This window comes from Hakea prostrata, chromosome 9 (assembly GCF_041222555.1).
Source record: "Hakea prostrata isolate BN-2017 chromosome 9, UWA_Hpros_2, whole genome shotgun sequence".
Classification (NCBI taxonomy): Eukaryota; Viridiplantae; Streptophyta; class Magnoliopsida; order Proteales; family Proteaceae; genus Hakea; species Hakea prostrata.
The window spans coordinates 4901460-4923407 of NC_142608.1; the positions used below are offsets into that span (position 1 = coordinate 4901460).

Sequence of the window (21948 nt, forward strand, 5' to 3'; positions counted from 1 at the left end):
TTTTTCTCTTGTCTTCTTCCCTCTCTTTCTCACTCTCTCTCAGCGGCACACCCTCACAGGTGAGACCCTAAAGGTTGGAAGCTTAGGTGTGAGACTGCGAAGGAGCTGAGAGGTGAATTACGTCTCTTTCTTAGACCGTCTGGTATAATGATCTCTTCCCTCACTTTTCATTTCTCTTCAATCTGTACTTCTTTTCTTGCATCTACTTCCTATGATGCTTTTTACTCTATTTGAGGATTCTGAGCTTTTCTTTTCCATTCTTTTTTGGGTTCTGCAGAGCTTCGTTTCAGTTTAACGAAGCTAAACGAAGCTCAGACAAGGAGAGATGACGAGAATGTTTCTTGATATGGCATCTATGAACCTTGGTGCCTTGTCTTCTGATTGGTGGGATGAGATCAACGACTCTACTACCTGGCAGGATGGGATCTTCTTCTCTCTTTGTGCTTCTTATGCCCTCGTTTCCGCTGTTGCTCTGGTCGGTATCTTTATCTTTCTCTTTCTATGATTAATTTGATTGAATTAGTTTTGGTTTGTGATGAAGGTTTAATCCTCTTTTTGTACTGTTTCTGTGATCGGGAATCGTTGGCTGTTGGTTACTTATCAGCATTTTTACTTCTTTCTGTTGAAAATGAGATTCGGGATTTGTAATCTGTACATGACATTGAACTTAGATTAGAAACAATGTGGTTGTTAAAGATCGAATCTTTTTTATCCTGCTCGTGCTTTTTCTTCTGATGCTTCAAGGCACTGGAACTTTTTTGGGTTTCTAAATGTTCGAGTGGTTGGAACTGCTTACCCTGGCATTCTCATGATCTTGTCTTTTTTGGTTGCGAATGCTTTGCAGATTCAATTAATTAGGATTGAGCTGCGGGTGCCGGAGTATGGTTGGACGACACAGAAGGTTTTTCATCTTATGAACTTCATTGTGAACGGAGGTGACTATAAATGCTTTGATAGGTGTTGTATTAGTTTGAAATTTGTTTCTTTTCTCCTAATTCAGTGTTTACACATTGCAGTGCGTGCTCTTGTTTTTGGGTTTCACAAGCAAGATTTTGTTTTATCCCCAAAGGTCAGTGCCTTTTGGAAACAATATTTTAAAATGATAATTTCCCATTTATAGTTTATTGTCAGCCCCTCCTACCAGTTTTGATTGATTCAGTGCAGTTCAAGGACTTCCAGGTTTTTGCTGTTTTATTTGGGTTTCTTTTTGGCATTGAGTCTTTACTTAACAATGAAAAACTTGTCTCAGCCCACTATACCCTTTTTGAGATGCCACATTTATTCTCAGAAGATAAGATATGCAGCAAGAGGTGTAAACGCGTATTCTCCATTATTTGATTCCAACATTGATCACTGAGTAGTTCTATAGGAGTAGAAAGAAAAAAATCATTGGAGCGAACATAGAGTATGTGCTCAGGAATACAACTGGAAGGCCAAAACCACAAAACAGAGAAACATATGTTATCAGTAAATTTTCCTCGTAGTCTTTTAATAATTTTTTAATCAGTTCATTAGATACTTTAAAAGTGCTTTGTTAAAGTTGCTCATAATTCAAGCTTATTAATAGATTGTTGCATTTGGAAGACCACCCTCTCATGTTAATTGTTTACAGCTCGGATGCATGATCCTAGAAATGGTTATACATTTCATGTAATGTCCATAAATTAATTGTGTTGGTAACCAAAATGTTCTTGTTCCTAACTCAGAGCATGATGTATCATGTATCCATGACTCAAGTGGACGTTTGTCATTATATTTCTTTGGAAACTGCAGATTTCACAATGTGGCATTTTTTTCTTTGTTTCCTTGCCATTGATTTCCAGATATTACCAATCAAATGGAACTGGCTAGGAAATAATCTGACTTTTTTTACTGATCAGATTATTGCATATGTTGAATTCTAGCGGCTTAATTGAGAAATTGATTGTTTTGTGTTATGTGGAATTCATATTCTGAGGATGTTTTGTGCTGATGAGGGATAGCTGTATCTTGGAGCAGGTCTTCACTTCTGTGTTGTTGGATCTTCCTGGGCTTCTGTTCTTCTCAACATACACCTTACTTGTCCTATTTTGGGCTGAGATTTATCATCAGGTGGGTGTAAATCTTTAGATTCTTATTTACATTTAAGCTGATAGCCCAATCATATGGGATCAACACTCTCAAGTAAGGTTCCAAGTGGATTCAGCTACGGACTTTGCTTCTTATAGGAGTAGTATTTAAAGAGAGGTCATGGAAATCCATGTTGTTTTGTGAAAACCAATGATGTTTGGGAACTACGAAAATGTTGTAATTGATGGTAATACATATAGGACCCATAAGATAAGAAATTAAACCACTGATAGTGGTTTAATAACCTTTCTACAGGAGATCACCTTATATTGTGCATGTAGGATAACTAATTCCAGACTGATCATGATAATAGTTCCATAGCCCATGGTATACCCATTTCAATTGTATTACAAAATACCTAATTTCTTCATTATATTATGGGATTGTCCTTTTCTTTTGAGGTTTCTTTCATAGTGTTTAATTTAATCTAGAAAATCATTATTTGTTTTACAACATATTAAATAGTATAGCTCATGTGATGATAAGCACTGTTAATTGCATTTTTCCAGTCAAAGAAAAGGATTTTTTTTTTTTAAAATTGTTTTTATAAGAAAGTCCCTGCAGTGGGAATACCATGAATTTTTATAGCGGGCATACCTTCTCTGCATTTTAAAACTACAGCCGTTTGTATACATCCCAGTTTTTACTTGAGAGTTGATTTTCAATTTCAAGCATGAATCAGACATCTTACCATAAACAACTAACATGAACCCTAGTTTCTTGTGGAAGTAAAGTAAATAAGGGTTTTTTTTGAGGGGTGGGGTTGGGGTCTGTATATGTTTTTCTTCATTATAATGCCATCAATCCAGGTTTTCAAATAAGCAAAACAAAATGCTTTAGGAAATTAAGATGTTTACTTTTAAAGAAGGGATGATCAGACCTCATAATATTCATTAAAAGAGCTGATTTGTTTTTGTATGGACATTGTAACATTCTGTTCAAAGTTAGTGAAAGAATCAACTTTGAAGCCGAGTTTAATTTGCTTGCCTATTAAGCTAAGGCCTCATTCTAGCAGAATGACAGAAATTCTTGTACTGGTCAGGTGCTTACCAATGGAGCACACCCTTGAATACATGTATGCTGTTTAACTGCACTAGCAGGAACGAGGGGGAAGGTTCAAATTTAGCCAAACATTATTGTGACACAGGAAATTTCTGACTTCTTTCATTCCTGATTATTAACAGGCAAGAAGTCTTCCAACAGATAAGCTCAGGGTCATATATGTTGTTGTTAACGTTGGAATATATTTCATACAGGTATGTTTTTGTCTCTAACAATTAACTCCTATTCCATAGACAAGATACCGTGTTTTTACTGCCAGGTTGGTTTGATTGCTATTTTGCTATATTGTCTGTTGCATTCTAGTTGGCCTCTACTTCCTTTTTGTCACATGGAGCACACTGTACATTTTCAAGTCCTTGTTTTATTCTTTTATATGGTATTATGCTTGCATTTACTCTTAAAGATCTATGTTTCTCCTTTTTTGGCTTCGGGGTGGTGGTGGTGGGGGGAAGGTTCTTATGAGATTGATTGTATTTATTTGGTTATTGGAGTTGGGGGGATATAAGACAAGGGAGCATGAATGAAGTCAACTCTCTACAAGAAGCCAAAGCCTTGCAGCTGAGCTAGCTGACATCTTCTAAGATCTCTGACTTTTGCTAGTTGGTCTTGCATTCTTTATGCTGTGTCATTTGCATAATCTCACTGGGCAATTACCAATTTACCATTATAAAATATATTCTCAAGGGGATTAGTTAGTTAGATGAATTCACTATCTAAATAATCACTGGAAAAATTCACTAGTTAAACCTCGATTTGTGCTTTAGGCTTTTGATGCCTCTATTATTTGGTATTTCTTCTGGATGATCTAAGACAGCCTCCTGTTTTTTGTCAGGTTTGTATTTGGATATACATGTGGATCAACGACAATAGCATTTTGGAAACCATTGGAAAGCTATTTATTGCAGGTTTATCATCATAACTTGTATCCTTGTTATTTTACAGTCAAAGAGGTTGCAAGACAATTCTTGAAGGCTCTTCCCCTAATATTTCTATGTAATGTCTTCAATTGTTGATGTGCAACTTTTGGTCATTTTTTTCTTCCAGTTGTATCATTTACCGCAGCACTTGGTTTCCTGTTTTATGGAGGAAGGTGAGGGTTTTTTCTTCTTTTTTTTTTTTTTCAACTTTAAAGCATCTATAACAAATCTAGATTCTAGTTAAATGTATACGTTGTTAGTTTTGATGCTTTTGTATCTACTGGAGTTAATTTTCTACTTGCAGGCTATTTTTCATGTTGAGGCGATTCCCTATTGAATCCAAAGGGCGAAGAAAAAAGCTTCATGAGGTGTGTGCTATTATATTATCAATTGAACTTCTGATTGATTAACAATTGGTGCTAAAATGCTGGTTGCAGATCTTGTCAATGGTTGATGTTTCTGAAAATATATTATTTTTTGATACTGGCATTAGATTGTTGACAATCATGGTTTACAATAAGAGCTTTAAATTTTAAGCATAATTAAAAGCCATATAAATTTTAAGTGTGAAATCAACTAAATCCTCATTATTAGGTTGACTAATTACTAGGTCAGCTTGTGATAACTAATACCTCTATAAAAAGGGCAAACCTGGTGCTCAAGGCTTCTGCACAAGCAGAGACCCGGGGGGTTAGTTTTCCTATACGGCCTTACCCAGCAATTTTTTGTTGAGTGGCTGTTTCAATGCCTGGACCTCTATCGGAAAAAGTGATCTAATTTTTTGACGAGTTCAACCCATAAATCATATAGCTTACGATTAAATCATATATATTTAAATGACACTCACCTGGCCTGCTTCAATTTGTTCTTGTGGAACAGGAATCTGAATGAAGTCTGGGGAGGATCATAATGTATGCAGCCTTTCCCTTGCTAAACAGACTTAAACCTGCAACCACTTGGTCGCAATGGAGCAACCTTACTTTTGTGCTGAAGTCCGCTGTCTGAACCCCTAAAATTTTATTTTATTTTATGAAGAATGGTTCACTTTTCAGATGCCTATACAGTCAAAAGCCTGAACCATTTAGGGTTACAAGAATTAGGGTTTTAATAATATGCGAACCCTGTTTTACAGTTAGAGATAAATTGGAAAACAAACTCTAGGTATTGTGATGCTGATAGACTAAGATTTCTTGTCTGAGTTTGGGATTGGGATTTTGATCATTTCCTTATCTGTTACAATGGGAGAAGTCCAGATTCCATAGTAACAATTGAATATTTTCATTCACATATGTCGTGCTGTGAAGTTAGCTTTCTTTTCTAGAGGGCCATAGTGAAGTGTTACTATGGTCACTGAAAGTAAAATGAGTTTTGCATGTTGTAAAGATGGGTTGCCTTACAGGGTTTCAAACCAAATTTGGAAGTTATTCTCTTATGTTTTGCACCTAGCTGTGCCATAGAACAATGTAGTGACTAATGGGCATATTGGAGGAGAGATCCTAGAGCAGTGGAGGATTTTATTTTTATTTTTATTTTTACCATGCACAAAAACTATATGCACTGTAACTTTTAGTTAAATGTTTCATGCATGCATATTTAAATTTATGTTACGTAAAGTGAAATAATTTTCATAAACTGTATTGCTAACATCTGCAAGAGAGAAATGAAAATATTATGTCAAAAACAAAAAGTTTCTCTGATTGGGCATGTGCACTACCGTGTAGTTTTCTGGACCAGCATTGCTAGTTTTGCTGATATGAAATGATTTAACGGTTTGTACTATTTGGTTATGTAGGAAATGGTCTGAATTAACCCCTTACAACAATTTCAGACTCAAATTCAACCATTTAGCCTTCCTTGTGTTGGTTTACTCTCTCATCTATGTCCATACCTTCCCCCCCCCTCCCCCGGGCAGGATACTATGCATTTTTCGTGGTATTTCTATTTATTTTTACTTCTTTTTTTCTTTCTAGTTTGTTTGATCACATGTCAACTTTTGTTTGATCTAGAACTTGACATGAGAGCAGGGGATCTTAGGGTATACCAATTTTTTAAATTTTATCTCCACTGAAATCTGATGTTATCATCTGGCAGAATAGCTGCCCATATACAGAAGTGTGCTTACAGAAATAAAGCCTGATTGAAGTGTATTTTTAAAATATGCATTTATGTCCAACAGTCTTAACTTGTTTCCATCTGGTGGTTCTTGATAAGTCGGTATAAACTTTCCATTCATGTTTTACATTTTATCAGCCTAGGATGGATGGCAAAATTGACATCCATTTTGCTTTCTAGCCAACTAGACCATTAATTTTTTGAGGCTGTAATAATGTGCTGTCTTTTATTGTAGGTTGGATCAGTTACAGGAATATGTTTCACCTGCTTTCTCATCAGATGCTTTGTGGTGAGTACAAGGTTTCAAGAAATACTATTAGTTAGTGGAAACCTACTTATTTTGCTGAAAAAGAATCAAGGTAGTTACTAATGCAACGAGACTCTGGTTCATTGACCTTGAAAAAAGTGCTTACAGTGAGACATCTGGTAGCTTAAACAGTAGCTTCCCAAAATCACCTTTAAGTGGGACAGTTTGGGAGATCTGGGAACTGAAAATCTGATAAGACAGTATAAGTCATCTGACTTGTCATGAAGTTGGGAACAGTCGGAAGCAAGTCTGAGGAGGATACATTATCTTTGTTCTCTCTCAATTCCAATCCTCTAACCTGAAACTTTGGGGTTATGCAGTAGTTTGTCCCTTGTGCAATACCAATATCAAAACTAAAACTGAGATTCTGGCCGAGCATAAAAGTGCGGCCACAAACCCACAATATCCCAGCATGTCAATGTTTGACTTGGCAGTTCTACTGTGTGAAACGTAGGATTCATCCTATTCCAATCAAATTGTATCATATGATTAAACTGCATGCGAAGTCATATTCACAAAAATGAACGAGTCCAGAAACAACCAAATTGTGGTTTGGAGTTAATTATGGAGAATTGTTTTATTGATAATGAAATAACCAAAAATAAAACCCAACAATGCACTTCCTGTTCTTGTAAAACTTTCTATCCTCGTGAACCAAACTTACGGGAATTAGATGAAGTTGCTTCTTGGTGTCAACCTGTTTGAGTTTCTGCGTGCCAACATGTAACTGCAAGAAATCTTTGAATTGTTGGATTTAAGAGGATTTTTCTAAGTTTGCTATTTATTACAATAATTTTCTGGCCCATGGAAGATGGTTCCAAGAGATCAGCAACTTCCTAGTATTTGTGTGCATGCATGTTTCTCTGTGTTTATAGGGTAATAAATGGAAACATTTAGTAGCCTTGGTACCTATTCAGGAAAATCTTCTGTATATTTTAGTCAATACTCAATGCACCTTAATTTATGATGAGCACAGATGGATTAGTTGAGGCTTCAGTAGCACTGTGGCAGTCAGGAGAGGAAAATATGAAATGCTGATTCCTGGATGATCTGTACCCATTTGATTCTTTCACCTATTAGTGTTGGTGTTCAAGTATCTGGATGACTCAAAGTTCCCTAGGGTGCGAGAACCACACCTTGAAGGCTTCAGCTTTGACAGAGAGAATTGGAAATTGTTAGAACTAAAATTACTGAAATAATGAACAAAATGAAACCAGATCAAAACTATACACAAGTTTAACATGGTTCACACACCAATACAACCTATTATGTCCATTGGCAAAGCTGAAGATGTTTTACTATGTAAATGGAGGAAGACTACAATGGAAATCTATGAAGAACACCCTAAAACAGCATCCCAAGCTCTCACCCAGTACCCTAAGTCAGAAAACCCCAAATATCAATAGTACTTTACAAGAAGATGGTAAAACATAATATTTTTGAGTACTCTGACCGGCAACGAAATCACTGATAGGACAGGCCCGAGGCCTCTATTACCATCACAGAAAAAGTAGAGGAAGCCATCTGCCAGAAAAACCCTTCCAATTCAAGAGAGTTGACACCATGTTGCAGTAGAACCAGAACTAGAAGAAACAGCAGAGGAGGAAACCATCAGCTAGAAAAGAAACCTTCCAATTCACCTCATGTGCAGAAGACAGCACTACCAATTTGCTCTGAAAATCTGAAAGGACAAAAGAAATAGGTCAAAACTTCTTGTTTACATCGGTTACAAAAAATTTCGGTTATGTACATAAAGGATCTTTTTAAATGCCTAACTAGACTCAATTGGATTTCTCATCACTCTTTAAAAGTCGTAATGAAGTTAAAACCTACTTAAATTTACATTTCATTCTAAAACCTTGATCTGATAATTCAAACTCCTAAACATAGAAAACTAAGACTGACCCTGCAACTAATCTTGTAGTCAAGACTGCACCCTAACTCATGGCTTATAATTGAAGCCTTACAAAGAACCCATAAATAAGTAGCCAAGGATGCGTAACCCATTCATGGTCCCAAAAATAGTCGAAGTAGGCCCGTTATACCTGGGGGATGAAATTTCAGTCCTGTGGCATGTTTTGGCCTTTAGATAGAAGAAAATCTGTTGGATTGGGTTGTCATTTATTTTATAGTCTTTTTCTGAAGGAATGTGATTAGATGATAAAAGTATGTACATTGTGTTTTCAGATACCTCTACAAGAAAGCACGGGCCCCGGTGTTAGTATTGTTATAAATATAATCCCTGCTTCCCTTCCTAGAGAACTCACTCAAGAGGCTTTACCATGAGTACTTGCATGATACTTTCAGTTATTCTGTACTGGCACCCATCTTTTTATGCATAAATAGTCATAAATGTGTTTGAACAAAGTATCAGCACTTTGAGTTCTATTGTTTCTTGGAGTGTAGCAATATCTGAGACGTCTTTTGTGCATCTTTTTTGCACTTTTGGCCCTGAGTTGTTCCATTAGTGGCTGTAAACCCCATCGTAGTAATCTCTATCTTTTGTGCATGGTATGTTTTTATGTTATTGCCTTGGGTTGTCCCATGCATCGGCACTGCTAAACCCACGTCTCCCATTTCCGTTCCAAATATCTCCCCCCCCCCCCCCCCCTCTCTTCCTACCCACCTCCTTGTGGTGGACATGTGTTACTTGACTGCAAGGAACCGGTTACATACTTCAATACCGGTATTAACTCAGGAATCATCAATTGCAGGTAGCATTATCCGCTTTTGACTCAGATGCATCTCTTGACGTGTTGGATCATCCAATCTTGAATCTCATCTATTACATGGTATTTTGATGCACGTGCTGATATATTTACTTCAAATAGCATTCTTAAGTGGCTTCCATGGTTTTCTTGGATTTTCTGACAAAAATTATTTGCCAAAACAGCTGGTTGAGATTTTGCCATCAGCACTTGTTCTCTATATCTTGCGGAAGCTACCTCCCAAAAGGGTATCAGCACAATACCACCCAATCCGTTAAGCCAGCATTCTCATCCTTGAAGGGTTTACTTATTAGAGCTCCAAAAGTTCTCAGATAAACAAAGACATGCGGAAAGCAGAGAAAATGGGTTCATTGGTGTGATGCTGGCATGACTCTCAGCCATCAACTTCTGCTGCATATTACGTTTATATATATATGTGATATTCTTCCAAGCTTGCGGAAGAGATGCTCATTTACTGGGTTGCAGGTCTTGGTTTTGGAAAGGGCATCAAGAGTTTTCGTGTACCTGATAGTATCTGTGTTTCATTCACTTGACAAAATTGATGTGGAAATTTTGCAGTGTGTTCTTAGTGGTTCCAGAGGGTCCCAAATTCCAACTCTCTTTGTTGAGAGTTCAAATTTGGAAAGGGACCTGCAAAAACAAAATGTGTAATGCTCAGATTCAACATTTATTTATCAATTTTTTTAGGTGTACTTCAGTTTGGATTGGTTAACTGATTCAACCTAGAAAGGTGAATTTGTTTCCATAGTCTTAGGTATTGTGATTTTGCACAGTTTTACTATTTCTTTCTTGCAAAGTTTCTCATCTTCTTGAGTGTTCAAAAAAAGATAAAATAGATCAACTAAAATATATTAGTATGAATTTGGATCCGGTACTAAATTTGGTTCTGGCTTCATCACTTCCGAATTCCCTTCTGGCTTGATAGACCATATTCAGCACTGGGTGATTCCCAGGTGGTATGGATCTAAATGAAAAAATCGATACGGACCCTACAAGCATGGAAAAGAAAAACAAGAGATCACTGCTAGAGGTTAAAGCTCCATTAGCACCAATCCACACCGAATAGGCTAAAACCTTCGTCTACTACATAAATGAGCCCCATTGATTCAGCACTGAATAATCTTTTGTTGCCACAGAAGGTCAAGGCCACTTGGGTTTAGAGAGGCACACCATTCTTTCCCACTTTTCAGTTAACGGAAATCTGACTAGTGTAGAAGCAGAATTAACGGTAGCAAGCAATTTGTCAAAACAACAACAGCTGATTACAAGAAAAACGAAAATGGAATATTATCTTCAAACTATGATTTACACATTGGATGCACATTTGCAAAACATCCAGTTTAAAGACTCAAATTAGAAACTGTAACATCTGCAGACTTAGGTGCAGCAATGATCTGTTAAATAATCTCACAATCACCACTGTTGAAGGTTTTTACAAGACATCAACCATCAAAGCTGCATCCATCACACCCCTCAGCGCTGATCAGATTGCATCTATAAAATTATAGAATGTTAATGCTTAGCTCATGTTAAGCCCTCCAACCATTTCTGGGGAATAATTGATATCCACAGTGTCCACATCCCCATACGCAGCACACCTCACTGGATTTTCTAATCTTGGTGAATATCTTGCACAGGAGGAGCAGCAAACCTAACATTTGCAGGCCGGGTCACCACAACGGTATCATCAGCAAACAGTGCTTTTATAAATCCAGGAGTCCTTAGGGGTCGACGACCTGTTATCCGTGGGTAGACATCTTCAAGAAAATAATAGGCATGACCAGCTATCATTCCCTGAAACATGAAAGCGGACTTTAAGTCGCCATGCCACAGTACAACACGAAGCACAATAATCACGTACATAAAAGAATTTTTTTTCTTTTGGCTTCGGGGTGGCGGTCATGTGGAATCTGTCCTTGATGGCAGGAAAGCTTAGCCATCCTTTTCAAGCCAAACTGTAGGCCTAGAGTCGGTGAACTAACCATTGGACGGGCAGTACAACCCTGCGACTACCAATCAGAAGATCCGGTACTAATCTTAATCATATGACATATCTTTATTGAGCTTTGGGATCCAGTAGTTTCAACAGCCGAAAACCCACCCAGCATAGTACTGCCGGGACATACTTGGAGCTCAAGATTACATCTGATGGTAATGTCAACTATTTCCAGAAAACTTAGAACTCAACTAAACCTGCCATGTGGCCAAAACTCAGGGCCATCAAAGAAACTCAGTAGCCCATCCATTCCCCATCCCTCTCTCTATCCCAAAAAACAGCCCCCGACCCATCCCCAAATCATAATCACCCATCCAGAGAGGGAGGAAAGAAAAGCAAGGAAAAGAAGCATTAACACAAAGGTCAAGAAACCTACCAGTAAATCCACCCAAGCACTGGTACCAACAAGGACAGAAAAACCCAGGAGAACCTGCAAGGGAAGTCAAAAAAAATATTGCCATAAAAAATTACATACTTGCGTTTATTTCTTATGACCATTTGAAATAGTCAAAAAAAAAGTGGAAGACAGGTCCATTTAGCAGAAAATATAGTACTTCATCTCAGGTGTACCAATTCAAGAAGCTCGTTTCTTTTAAGTCGAAAGCAAGCAATAAAAATATGTAACAGTAAGCATATAAATCGAACATGATATTCCAAAAGCTTGTGCAATTCACTTAAGTTTTCAGGGAAAAAAGCTCAAAACATGAATCTAAATTAATTTGTTAAGAAAATGAGTGCAATTACAATAAAATATGCAGCATAGATTTTGTCTGGACATATCACAATCAGAGAAGTTCTTCAAAATAGCCCCAGTTTAATCAAACAAACTCTAATAGGAATGACTACAAGAAATGAAGCTTGATACTGTTTAATAAACAGACAGTAAACTATGGTTCACTAAGACGATTAATCATACTCAAAGATAGGATGAGCAAGCAGCTTAAAACAGTATCCATACATCAACTCTAATCAGAAGCAAAATGCTTATTATGGAAGCCCATATTTTAGATGACCCTGCCGAGTGCATAGAAATGTACAGACAACAACAGTATGGCTTAAGCAGGTGAAACAAATGGTTGGTTACAGAAGTGGCATTGTAATGCTGAATATCTGCTTGACACTATCAACCAAGGGAAATAAGCTTACCACCAGGAATGATTGTCTAATTCAAAATCTAACAAGTGAAAAGTCAGTATATAGCTCAATTGAAGTTTTTACTCACCCATGGTAGGTAAGCTGCTGTGAAAGTAAAGAGACCCAAGAAACTCATATGAATGAAGGGATTTTGCTTGCTCCAAACATAAACCTGTACAGAGATAAAGTGATGAGGCTTCCATGACAGCAGTTACCAAATGAAGGAAAAAAGCCTTCTTTTATTTGTCATTTTTGGTTTGGGATTTTCTTTTTTTTTTTGTGTAGTTGGGGTTGGGGGTGAGAAAAAAAAAAGGGGGGGGGGGGGGAAGTATTACATGTTAAGAAAATGGACAATTGCAAAGGAGCAAAAAGAAACGAGGCCACCATAGCAACTGACCATCATGAATGTCAATGAATTGCTAAGGAAAAAGATTTTTGCAAAAGATGCTGACACATAAGGTATCATCCCGCCAACAAGAACTATTGTAGTTAAAACAGTTGCACCAAACAAGAGCATATAAAAGAAATCTGCAGTTCTTCCCCTGAAGGAATTCTCTTCAAGAAGCTTGCAGTATCGAGCAAGAAAGAACATGTGGAATAAGAAGTCCAAATCTGTCACATTGAAGAGTAAAAATCTCATGGTAAGTGAAGCCTAAGAGATTGAAATATGAACCTAAAACAAGCTAAGTCAAAGAATCAGTTCATCTGGATTTTCAATAAAATACTGAAATAATTGAAACAATTTGGACTTCCAATACAATTATTGAAACTATCTCAAACCAAATACACAAAGAACAATAATGATTACTATAGTATCGAAAAGGCTGTTACTGAGACTTCAAATGGCAGATATTATAAATGACCTACAAGTCACTGATGATACGGAGCTCCACTTTCTGACCATCAAAGAGCATAACATTTAACAGTCAAAATATATCAATATAAAGCAAACAACAACTCCGTCAATGAATTCAGGGTTTCTTAGAAAAACGTCAGCAGTTGCAGGAAACAACTGGAGGTCAGTATGTCACCATAAGGAGAAACATTGAAAATAAAAGAAGAAACAATTTGCACACTAAAGCGATTGACATTAAAGTTTCGAAGGAAAAAGAAGGTAACTCAAATGGTTTTCGTTGACTAGAAAAGGGGAGAGAAGCTTCTAGATTGTTGAATGACCAATAACCATTAAATGTAAAGGCAAGAATCAATAACATGGCAGCATGGCCATAATACCACCAATACTGCATGGAGCTAAATGCTGAAAGTAGAGAGACCGCACTTATCTAGATATGTGTAATAGAAATGAGGATGATGAGATGGACGAATAGCAGGACTAGGAAGGTAAGCAGAAAAGAATATAGTTGACAGAACTAAAGAGCATACCAACGAGTGTAAAGATGATTCATCTATAAAAAAATAAGTGAGAAAAATGAAAGAATTCTTTGTGATGGTTCACACACGTGTAATGAAACACAATTTGATGCAAAATAGACATGGTAAAATAACTGATGCACATTAGGCATTTCAGGCTTGAGCTCACCCAAATTATGAGGCCTGGGCTGGCATGCTGGCAAGCATACAGTTGGGGTTTCCAAGCCTGATGTCGGACTCACGCTTCGGAGCCTGAGGTTGAGGCTGGCATACAGCATTAGTTTACATAATGCTGTACCCACAGATCAATTATCATAGTGTTGGAACAATATACAACATCTATCTAATAATGAGGAATTGAACCAGTCATGACTGATCCCAATTCCAGCTGATTATAGGATTTTGTGTGATGCCCCACATTTTATTATATTATTATTTTAACACTGTGCTAGAATGATCCTATACCCAAGGTTAATAAATGATTACTGATGGTAGGACCATGTGTTAGGATGGTTTGTATGATGAATTAACCAAAGGAAAGTTTAGAATAGAATTGGACTCCAAATCCGCCTTTAGGGTCAAAACCTAGTATCGCTTGTAAACTCCACATATGGAGGAATTAGACTGAATTGAAGACGGAGAAATGCTCAGAGTAATTTTTTGGAACCAGAGGTACCAATAATTGGATCCCTGAGTGAAACCTGGCCCTAGTAAATGGGGGCGTGGTAGAACTTGGTATAGTTTGAAGCCACTTCGGTGGTATAGACTGATGTACATCCTCTATGGATTTGCTTAGGCTTATGACTTCAACAGAAAGAGGAACTGAAATGAAAGGAATTGAAAGGTAATATTTTCCATAATATGTATGTTCAGTGAGATTATTGAGATTGAATAATCTTTATTATGTATATATGCACGTTATGTTTTTTACTGTAGCATAGTTGTGCTACAAAATTCACTAGGCTAGTGTAGATTACTCCCCCTTACCATGTACAAATAACTAGACACAAGACAAGGGTAAGGACATAGCAGCCCAAGAACATGATTGAAAGCTCAAGTTCCGTTTTGGTCTCGATAATTTGGTTTGTCTCAGTTCGAAGGTTATGTTTATATCTTTGAGGTTTTGTATAATATACTAAAAAAGTTCAATTCAGATGATACTGTAGTTTGAAGACTGTAGCTTTTGCGTAATTATACTTAGACAATGTTAGTTGCCATCAGATTAATCATATTTTTTTTGGTAATTGCCCTCTCTTTCTATACAGATGTTTCCATTGTTATATCTTGATGTCGGTCTCTGTTGATTTCGAGGTGAGGATGAAGGAATTAACTGCTATGTATCCCAGTAGGGTTTAAGTTAGGGGTGCAAGTTTGGCCCTGACGGCCTTAACCTGCCGTAAGCCCGCCGTAAGCTCGGGCTCAAGATTTTGGTCCTAAGGGCGGGTTAGGGCCAAGGGTGGGCCTAATTACTCTTTGGCCCCGCCAAGCTTGTCCCTGATTTTGGCCCTAATTCTGTCCCTAATCCCGACCATTATTTTGTCCTTGATGCTTGATCTCAATGAATTAGGAACAAGAACAATGATAGGATCAATCAAGGCCAGGGCCAAGTATAGGGTCAATTAGGGCCAGGGACAAACATGCCAATTAGGGCCAGGAACAGGGCCAGGGCTAGGGACAAACAAAGCCAATCTAGGCCAAGGACAAGGCCAAGTATATGGCCAATCAAGGCTAGGGCCAGGGATAGGGTCAATCAGGGCTAGGGACAGGGCCTATCAAGGCTAGGGACATGGCCAATCAGGGATGGAATGGGCTAGGCTTGGCCCTGTAGGGCTTAGGGTCAAGGTGGGAATGAGCTTAGATTAGAATATATAGGGCTGGGCTTTGTATTGCAAAAGCCCGGCCTGTTGCAGCCCTAGTTTAGGCGTCACGGGGCCTCACCTAGCCCTATTGAATAGGAGCATGACATTTTGGATACCCATTTGTTGGGTTTTTAGGGCTGAATGTTGGTTCTAGGTTTTCGGGACCAATTTAAAAGCCAACTATAATTTCAATAACCTTGCAAGAAGATGAAGTTTTAGTCTGGATATCCTTCGTCAATTTGACAAAGGAATCATCTAAGAACAATAAATATGTAGCGGGGCCACAAAATGGCATCGCAAAAGTTTGTGCCTTAGCCTAGAAGAATAATTGGGAAGATGCAAAAGATGGTATGACAATCCTATTACCAGTTTGGTGTTAACAGTCAAGTAACATAAAATTTCTTTTCTGATTTTTTTGTAGGACGCCCACTTAAGTGGGCTTAATAATTCTTGACTGCCCACTTAAGTGGGCTAAATTGCATAGCACCAGTTTCACCATTTTGCATGATTCCAAATTACCCACCCTTAACGGTCAAAACGGTCAAAGGTTTGATTGTTAAATTTGTTGTTCCAAAGACTCATATCCTTTTAGGTGTAAAAAAGACCAAAATACCCTTAGCTAAGTTTCCCTCCCAATTTGCTCCATATGTGGGTGAAGGGAGAAATATCCCTCCCAATTTGCTCCATAGGTGGGTGAAGGGAGAATTCCTATATCTCGTCGGAAACCCCACCACTGCCGGCGACCACCACCCCTTCCCTCCCGGCGACCATCGCCCCCACTGGAAATATTCACCACCGCCTTAAAACAAGAGAAAATAAACAAAAGAACAAAAGAGCAAGAGAATCATACGAAGTCCAAAGTATTGACGACAACAATTGCAGAAGTAAGTACCAAATCAAAACGCCATTAATGCCATACTCGAGTAAAGAATTCAGAGAGAGAATCTATTTGTATGTTAGAAATTTAAAGGCTCTACTTGTTGGTTAGTCCTCTCTGCTCATTATATTGATTTGAGAGTTGAGAGCATCTCTGATTTCTTTGTTTTTCTTCCTTTTTTTCGTTTGCGACCTGAAACGGATAATTATGGATCAACTAGGGCTTTATATGTAACAGAGAGGGATGGTGGTAGCTAGCTAGCTAGCTATAGCTAGTTCAATATTCCAAAATTAATCTATCTAGTTCTCTCCCAAGAGAGATTACTCCTTTATTTATTTATTACAACGTTAATTGGGCCCTCCCTTTCAAATGCATTTCCTTAAAATCTGATTAGCTTGCAGGTTTGCAAAGATGGGAAAGAGCTGCTAGTTGAGGCAGACAAACTACCTAAGGCCTGATTTGAGGCGAGGCACAGTGATTGGTGTTTTTGAGTCTTCAATCGATCCACTCCCCCTTTTTATTCGATCAAGGAAGTGGGTGGTGAGGGATTCCAGTAGCTGGAGTTGGAGTCACGGGCTTCTCTTTCTGTAAATTCAGAGAAGCCAGTAGCCCCCTTCTTATTCAACCAAGGAAGTGGGTGGTGACGGATTCCGGTTGAGGGTTCCAACCTTTGAAATCGAGTAGGAGTCAAAGGCTTCTTTTTGTAAATTTAGAAATTTAAAATCCTTAAATATAAAAAACAAAAATTATATTTACCAACACATTATGGCCAAAATGGTCATTTTAGTTTTAAACTAACAAAAAAGAAAATTGTGGGTAACTTGCAATTTTACAAAAAATGGGAAATAGGCACCATGCAATTTAGCCCACTTATGTGGGCACCCTGCAAAAAACTCCCTTTTTTTAAAGACTAATGAGGAACCAAAATCAATCAGAATCTCCTTGCAGTTATATCAGCAGATCCAAGTCATCAGACGTTTTTCTAGCCCTATGACAATTTTGTAAACCACACTGTGTGATCTTAGTGCATAAAAGACCCTCACTGGGATTTGGGACCCATTGTTGGTAATCAGTGAGGCAATCAATTCACTTGATACAAAAAAATGGAACAGCACAAGCAATACCAACCCAATTTCCTGAGTCTAAACACGAATTAATGCAAATACCAAATATCCAAGGAGGTTTCCTCATCCTCTTGTTCATTAGTCACATTGAAGACATAGCAAGCAAAATATCTATCGGTGCATCTGTGATATCACCACTCAAAAGGTTCCTAAAAATACCCTTATTTGTGCTTACTGTGAGACCATTTTCTAGAGATCATGCCAACAACTATAGGGTAGACCAGACAGACGAGGTATCATACATCACAAAACCAGGTTTCAGAATCTTAGACAAACAATATACACTACAAGAGTAAACATGCTAAATTTTCAAAACTATAATTTAATTTGATATAATTTAAAGGAAGTTCAATAGATTACCCATTTTCCGAAAGTAAAAGAAATTCGTAATTAGACGCCAGAACTCATACTGATTAACGACAAGCTTTGGGTTCAGGTACAGATTATATGGAGAAATTATCTGCAGAGAACGAAAAACCATCAATTAACAACTATGGCTCCCAAATTCCATTCTATAAATAAACAAAAGAAAGAAGAAGAAAAAAAATCAAACAAATGCATTGAAATTCTCAAACTGCATGCAAATCGTCGACAACCCTACCAAGCCAACGGATCGAATTAGAAATAAACAATAACTGATCATACAAAATACATGTTTTGCGAACAAAAACAAAGAAAACAGAAACGAAACAAAACCCTAGCATTATTCATATACTGGAATAAATTGAAGGAGGAGCAGATCGAAGACTCCAAATAGAAACCGATGGCAATGAATTGATGAATTGGAAACCTATACCTCCAGTGAGCATCCGACGGTTGTGACTATAGCGGCTGTGAGATACGAACGAGTAATGATGGGCATCTGCTTATACCATTCTTCGACAGCTTGAGCCATCACAACCTCAGGGAATCAATAGATCTTAAAATCAACCTCAATTTTCAAAAGAATGAAACAGGAAAGGCGAACCACAGACGCAGCGCGACAAGATTAATCGAAGAAACCTTTGAATGTGTTGAAAGGTCGACCGACGGTGACGACGAAGAGACTTTCGATACAAACACGCGGGACGAGTGAGAGTTCCCAAAACAACGGCTAAGGAGAATCTTAATCAGGTAAAATGCGTGTTGACGTCTTAATCTTATCAATTGATACTGAATTGACACAATTAACCTTTTTCGATATTTAGAAAATCTTTTGGGTGAAAACTCCTCATTTCACCTTCACCTAAATAATGAGCCGGTTGGGGTTTGAAAACCAAACCGGTAGGACCACCGGGTTCTTGGCGGATTCAGATGGGACTGACCCTGTAAAAAATTCAGGCTTTTGAGGTTCTTCAATTCTGGAGAAGTCATTATGTTGATCTGGATTGTATTTTTCGGTTTGATCCAGTGCGATTGGATTGATGAATCGGTTCCAATTTGATACTAGACCAAAATTGACAATTTAAATAAATAATGGTTTATCTGGTTTATTAGACCGGTTCTGGTTCATTTTACGGATTTACCCTAAAATTGGAACTTGTGCATCCTAAACCGAGTAAGTTGGCGACTCGGAAATTGGCGCAGCCGACATTTTTTGACCTCCAACAGTTAACAGCGCCAACTCACAATGTAATCATTCCACCAATCAGCTGCTTTGGAAGATCAAACCAGCCAATGAGCAGCGAGCAGTGACGCTTGAGCAGGCCCCACTTTGCTGCTGACTCCTCACTTTTTCTTTTTTCTTTTTTTTTGGTAATGCTGTGCTGCTCAGTCCTGCCCGAGCTTTTTCCTATTAAGTTTGATGAGGAATATTGCGATAAGATGAACGTGAAAAGCACAAATTAAGATAAGCTCAATTTTGCTAATGTAATTCCACCGAAGGGAAAAAGAAAAGAAAAAAAAAAATCCCATGTAGAACTAAAAAACGGTGAATTAATTCAAAAACATTTAATATATCTTGGATTTTATTTTAAAGAGTATATTCAAATTTTCAATTCGAAACTCATTCTCCATTGTTTTTGTTATTTTATTTTCATTTTACCAATTTTTTTTATACAATTATTTTATATTAATTCAGTCTCCCATTGGTTGAGAGCTGCTGGAAAGACTTGGATACAACTCTTTATAGTTCCTATATCAAATGTATAATGAATATATAAAATGTAGTATAAACTATACATGGTTTTTAATGAATACTACACAGGTGTGCACATCAAGTTGTGCCAATTTTGAGGTTTAAGTTTCACAATTTTGTCAAAATATTAGTCAGATGTGTTCTTAGTTAATGTACATGTCTGACTTCATAAAAATCCTCAAACCATAAATTGTGATTTAAGAAGTTGAACATGACTGCCTATGCCACTTGTGAGTTACGGGTTGGTAAAGCAGATACGGCCTTAAAGGGTTAATAACGAATGGACTATCACCTCATAACAACCCATTGATTTACATGCACATTGTGGGGTACATTCATTGTCCAAGTAACTGTGTCGACTGAGCTTAAAACACCTTTCACCCAAAAAAGAGCTTAAAACATTTCCCTCTTTGATGGAGGGTACCCACTTGACCATCATTCCAACCAAGGATCATGATAGGAAGCCCAGGGTGTAAAGAGGACTCCCCAACCCCAGCAGGGCTCCTGATATGAATCAAAAACTAAACCTTATTGAAAAGAACAAATCAGATTACTGTTTCCTACATTACTCTCAACAAGAAGAAAAGGAAGATCCATCATCAGTATCAGAAATACTAAAGAGAATATGGTTCAAGTTCATACAACTATACTGCCTGGTTTTTCTATAGTAGGAAAAACCCTTCAAGATAAGACTGCAGTAGGTAACTAATATGTACTGAGAAATGTCAGTAATATGTAAGTTGAATAATCCCAAAGAGCCGCATCATTTACAAAATTTCGGCTCGTTCATGTTCGTCTGAGAAAATCAGGAATTACAATAATCTGTCCAGAAATATCTATTGTCTGCATTTTCACCCGAGATGTATGTGGCTAACTCTGAGGTTCGTTCTCGCCTTCCTGAAACAAACCGAAACTTGATGAATAACAAATTAAATCCACCGTTATGTGTTATGCTCAAGAAGAAAACGAAATTCAAACTTTTCAACCTATCAGACTTGCTTGGGAATTAAATGGATATACGTTCATAGAGAGGAAGAAATCGATTTGAATGCTCACCCCCTCGTTATGGATCTCAGAAATCTCAGATTCCCCATCCTTTCCTCCGTCGTCACCGCCATTCTGACGATACACAAATTTTAGAACTCTAAACAGAATAAGAGGGGGGAAAATAGGGGAAGGGGAGGCAGAGAATCGTCCTCATAAGCGAATTAGTTCTGTGAAAGGGAGAAGTTCAATAAATTACTGCTTTCTGATTATAAGATTTCAGAGCCTTGTCATAATCGGCTTTTCTCTCAGCAGCAATGGCGACATATGAGGCCTTTTCCTGCAATTGAGAATGGTAGCATCGGAAGCAAAATGAATTCTCACTGGTATATACGAAAACTTCTAAAAGAAATTCAACACGCAAATATTTGTATATCACTGTAATAGAAGCGGATGTACAAGATATATTCCGATCAAACGCAAAATGTTCTCCATGAACTCTGCATCTGGAGTTCACTTTACACTACTTAATTCGTTTATAACTAAAAGAATTTGGTAATTATTTGCATTTCCTCTCCAAATTTTAACTGTTCTTCCATTTATCATATCGATCGGTGAGAGAACTTACAGAATCCGACATTGATTTCCATTTTTCTCCACCAGCTTTTCCGACCTGAAATCAGCAGACCTCAGAATCGATTAAAGCGAACACCAAATCAAGAAATAAAACAGCCAAAACGAGGAACCGAAACATGCATCGAACAAGAATAATGCGAGTTTGATTACTCACGGCAGAAATGGATTTGTTATCAGGAAAATTCTCCTTGTACTTCTTTCTGAACTCCTCCCTACATTTCGTAAACACGAAGAACGAGAAGAAGAAAATCAGTCTACGATATATTTGACATGTAAACCCGATGGATCTCTTCTTTAAACATCAGTGGTGTTCTTCAGCCAAAGAAAAACGCACATGAAGATGAAGAACGCTCCAACTGGTTTTTTCGGAGCATCAGAATCTTTCTTCCGTGACTTCTCTTTCTTCAAATTAGCGGTTTCTTTGCGTTTCTTCACAGTTCTGGATAAAAGAAACATTACGAATAGCAAATTACAAACGAAATGATCGAAAACGGCCAAATGTGAAAGGCGTAAAATAGATCCAACAGAAACTTACTGCGATTCAGGCTTCTTGTGAGCAATAGAAGCATTCGCAGGTCGTCTCATGGCGTCTTTGCACGAAGACAGAAGAGTAAA

General features: G+C 37.7%; 3 protein-coding genes across 3 annotated transcripts; 1 reads left to right on the plus strand and 2 right to left on the minus strand.

The window, feature by feature from the left end:
* On the plus strand, nucleotides 1-9926 carry TOM1 (tobamovirus multiplication 1). The gene is made up of 12 exons (XM_089135601.1): nucleotides 1-142; nucleotides 278-475; nucleotides 845-935; nucleotides 1017-1069; nucleotides 1999-2091; nucleotides 3294-3365; nucleotides 4004-4076; nucleotides 4216-4261; nucleotides 4393-4456; nucleotides 6436-6489; nucleotides 9222-9299; nucleotides 9401-9926. Exons 2-12 carry the CDS (start codon nucleotides 326-328, stop codon nucleotides 9491-9493), a joined length of 867 nt encoding a protein of 288 aa, XP_088991727.1. The 5' UTR covers nucleotides 1-142; nucleotides 278-325; the 3' UTR covers nucleotides 9494-9926.
* A 534-nt stretch (nucleotides 9927-10460) lies between these two features.
* On the minus strand, nucleotides 10461-18701 carry LOC149004197 (derlin-2.2). Its single transcript, XM_089135602.1, has 6 exons — nucleotides 18394-18701; nucleotides 17958-18057; nucleotides 12764-12978; nucleotides 12455-12538; nucleotides 11609-11662; nucleotides 10461-11030 (listed from the first exon to the last, which is right to left on the minus strand). The coding sequence occupies exons 1-6, from the start codon at nucleotides 18490-18492 to the stop codon at nucleotides 10848-10850; spliced, it is 735 nt and encodes a 244-aa protein (XP_088991728.1). The 5' UTR covers nucleotides 18493-18701; the 3' UTR covers nucleotides 10461-10847.
* A 1755-nt stretch (nucleotides 18702-20456) lies between these two features.
* On the minus strand, nucleotides 20457-21948 carry LOC149004198 (high mobility group B protein 3-like). Its single transcript, XM_089135503.1, has 7 exons — nucleotides 21869-21948; nucleotides 21668-21772; nucleotides 21488-21545; nucleotides 21326-21370; nucleotides 20957-21037; nucleotides 20770-20832; nucleotides 20457-20610 (listed from the first exon to the last, which is right to left on the minus strand). Exons 1-7 carry the CDS (start codon nucleotides 21916-21918, stop codon nucleotides 20584-20586), a joined length of 429 nt encoding a protein of 142 aa, XP_088991629.1. The 5' UTR covers nucleotides 21919-21948; the 3' UTR covers nucleotides 20457-20583.

Excerpts from the sequence above, each read along its gene's own strand:
- TOM1 (XM_089135601.1), top strand. The coding sequence starts at position 326 with ATGACGAGAATGTTTCTTGATATGGCATCTATGAACCTTGGTGCCTTG. Across the intron at positions 2,092-3,293 it reads GGGCTGAGATTTATCATCAG|GCAAGAAGTCTTCCAACAGA; the intron begins GTGGGTGTAAAT and ends GATTATTAACAG. Across the intron at positions 9,300-9,400 it reads TGAATCTCATCTATTACATG|CTGGTTGAGATTTTGCCATC; the intron begins GTATTTTGATGC and ends TTGCCAAAACAG.
- LOC149004197 (XM_089135602.1), bottom strand. The coding sequence starts at position 18,492 with ATGGCTCAAGCTGTCGAAGAATGGTATAAGCAGATGCCCATCATTACT. Across the intron at positions 12,979-17,957 it reads CTTTTACTTTCGGAAAATGG|ATTTGGACTTCTTATTCCAC; the intron begins GTAATCTATTGA and ends TCAATGTGACAG. Across the intron at positions 11,031-11,608 it reads GTGCTTGGGTGGATTTACTG|GGAATGATAGCTGGTCATGC; the intron begins GTAGGTTTCTTG and ends TTCATGTTTCAG.
- LOC149004198 (XM_089135503.1), bottom strand. The coding sequence starts at position 21,918 with ATGAGACGACCTGCGAATGCTTCTATTGCTCACAAGAAGCCTGAATCG. Across the intron at positions 21,773-21,868 it reads CACAAGAAGCCTGAATCGCA|AACTGTGAAGAAACGCAAAG; the intron begins GTAAGTTTCTGT and ends TCTTTTATCCAG. Across the intron at positions 21,546-21,667 it reads GGAGCGTTCTTCATCTTCAT|GGAGGAGTTCAGAAAGAAGT; the intron begins GTGCGTTTTTCT and ends TACGAAATGTAG.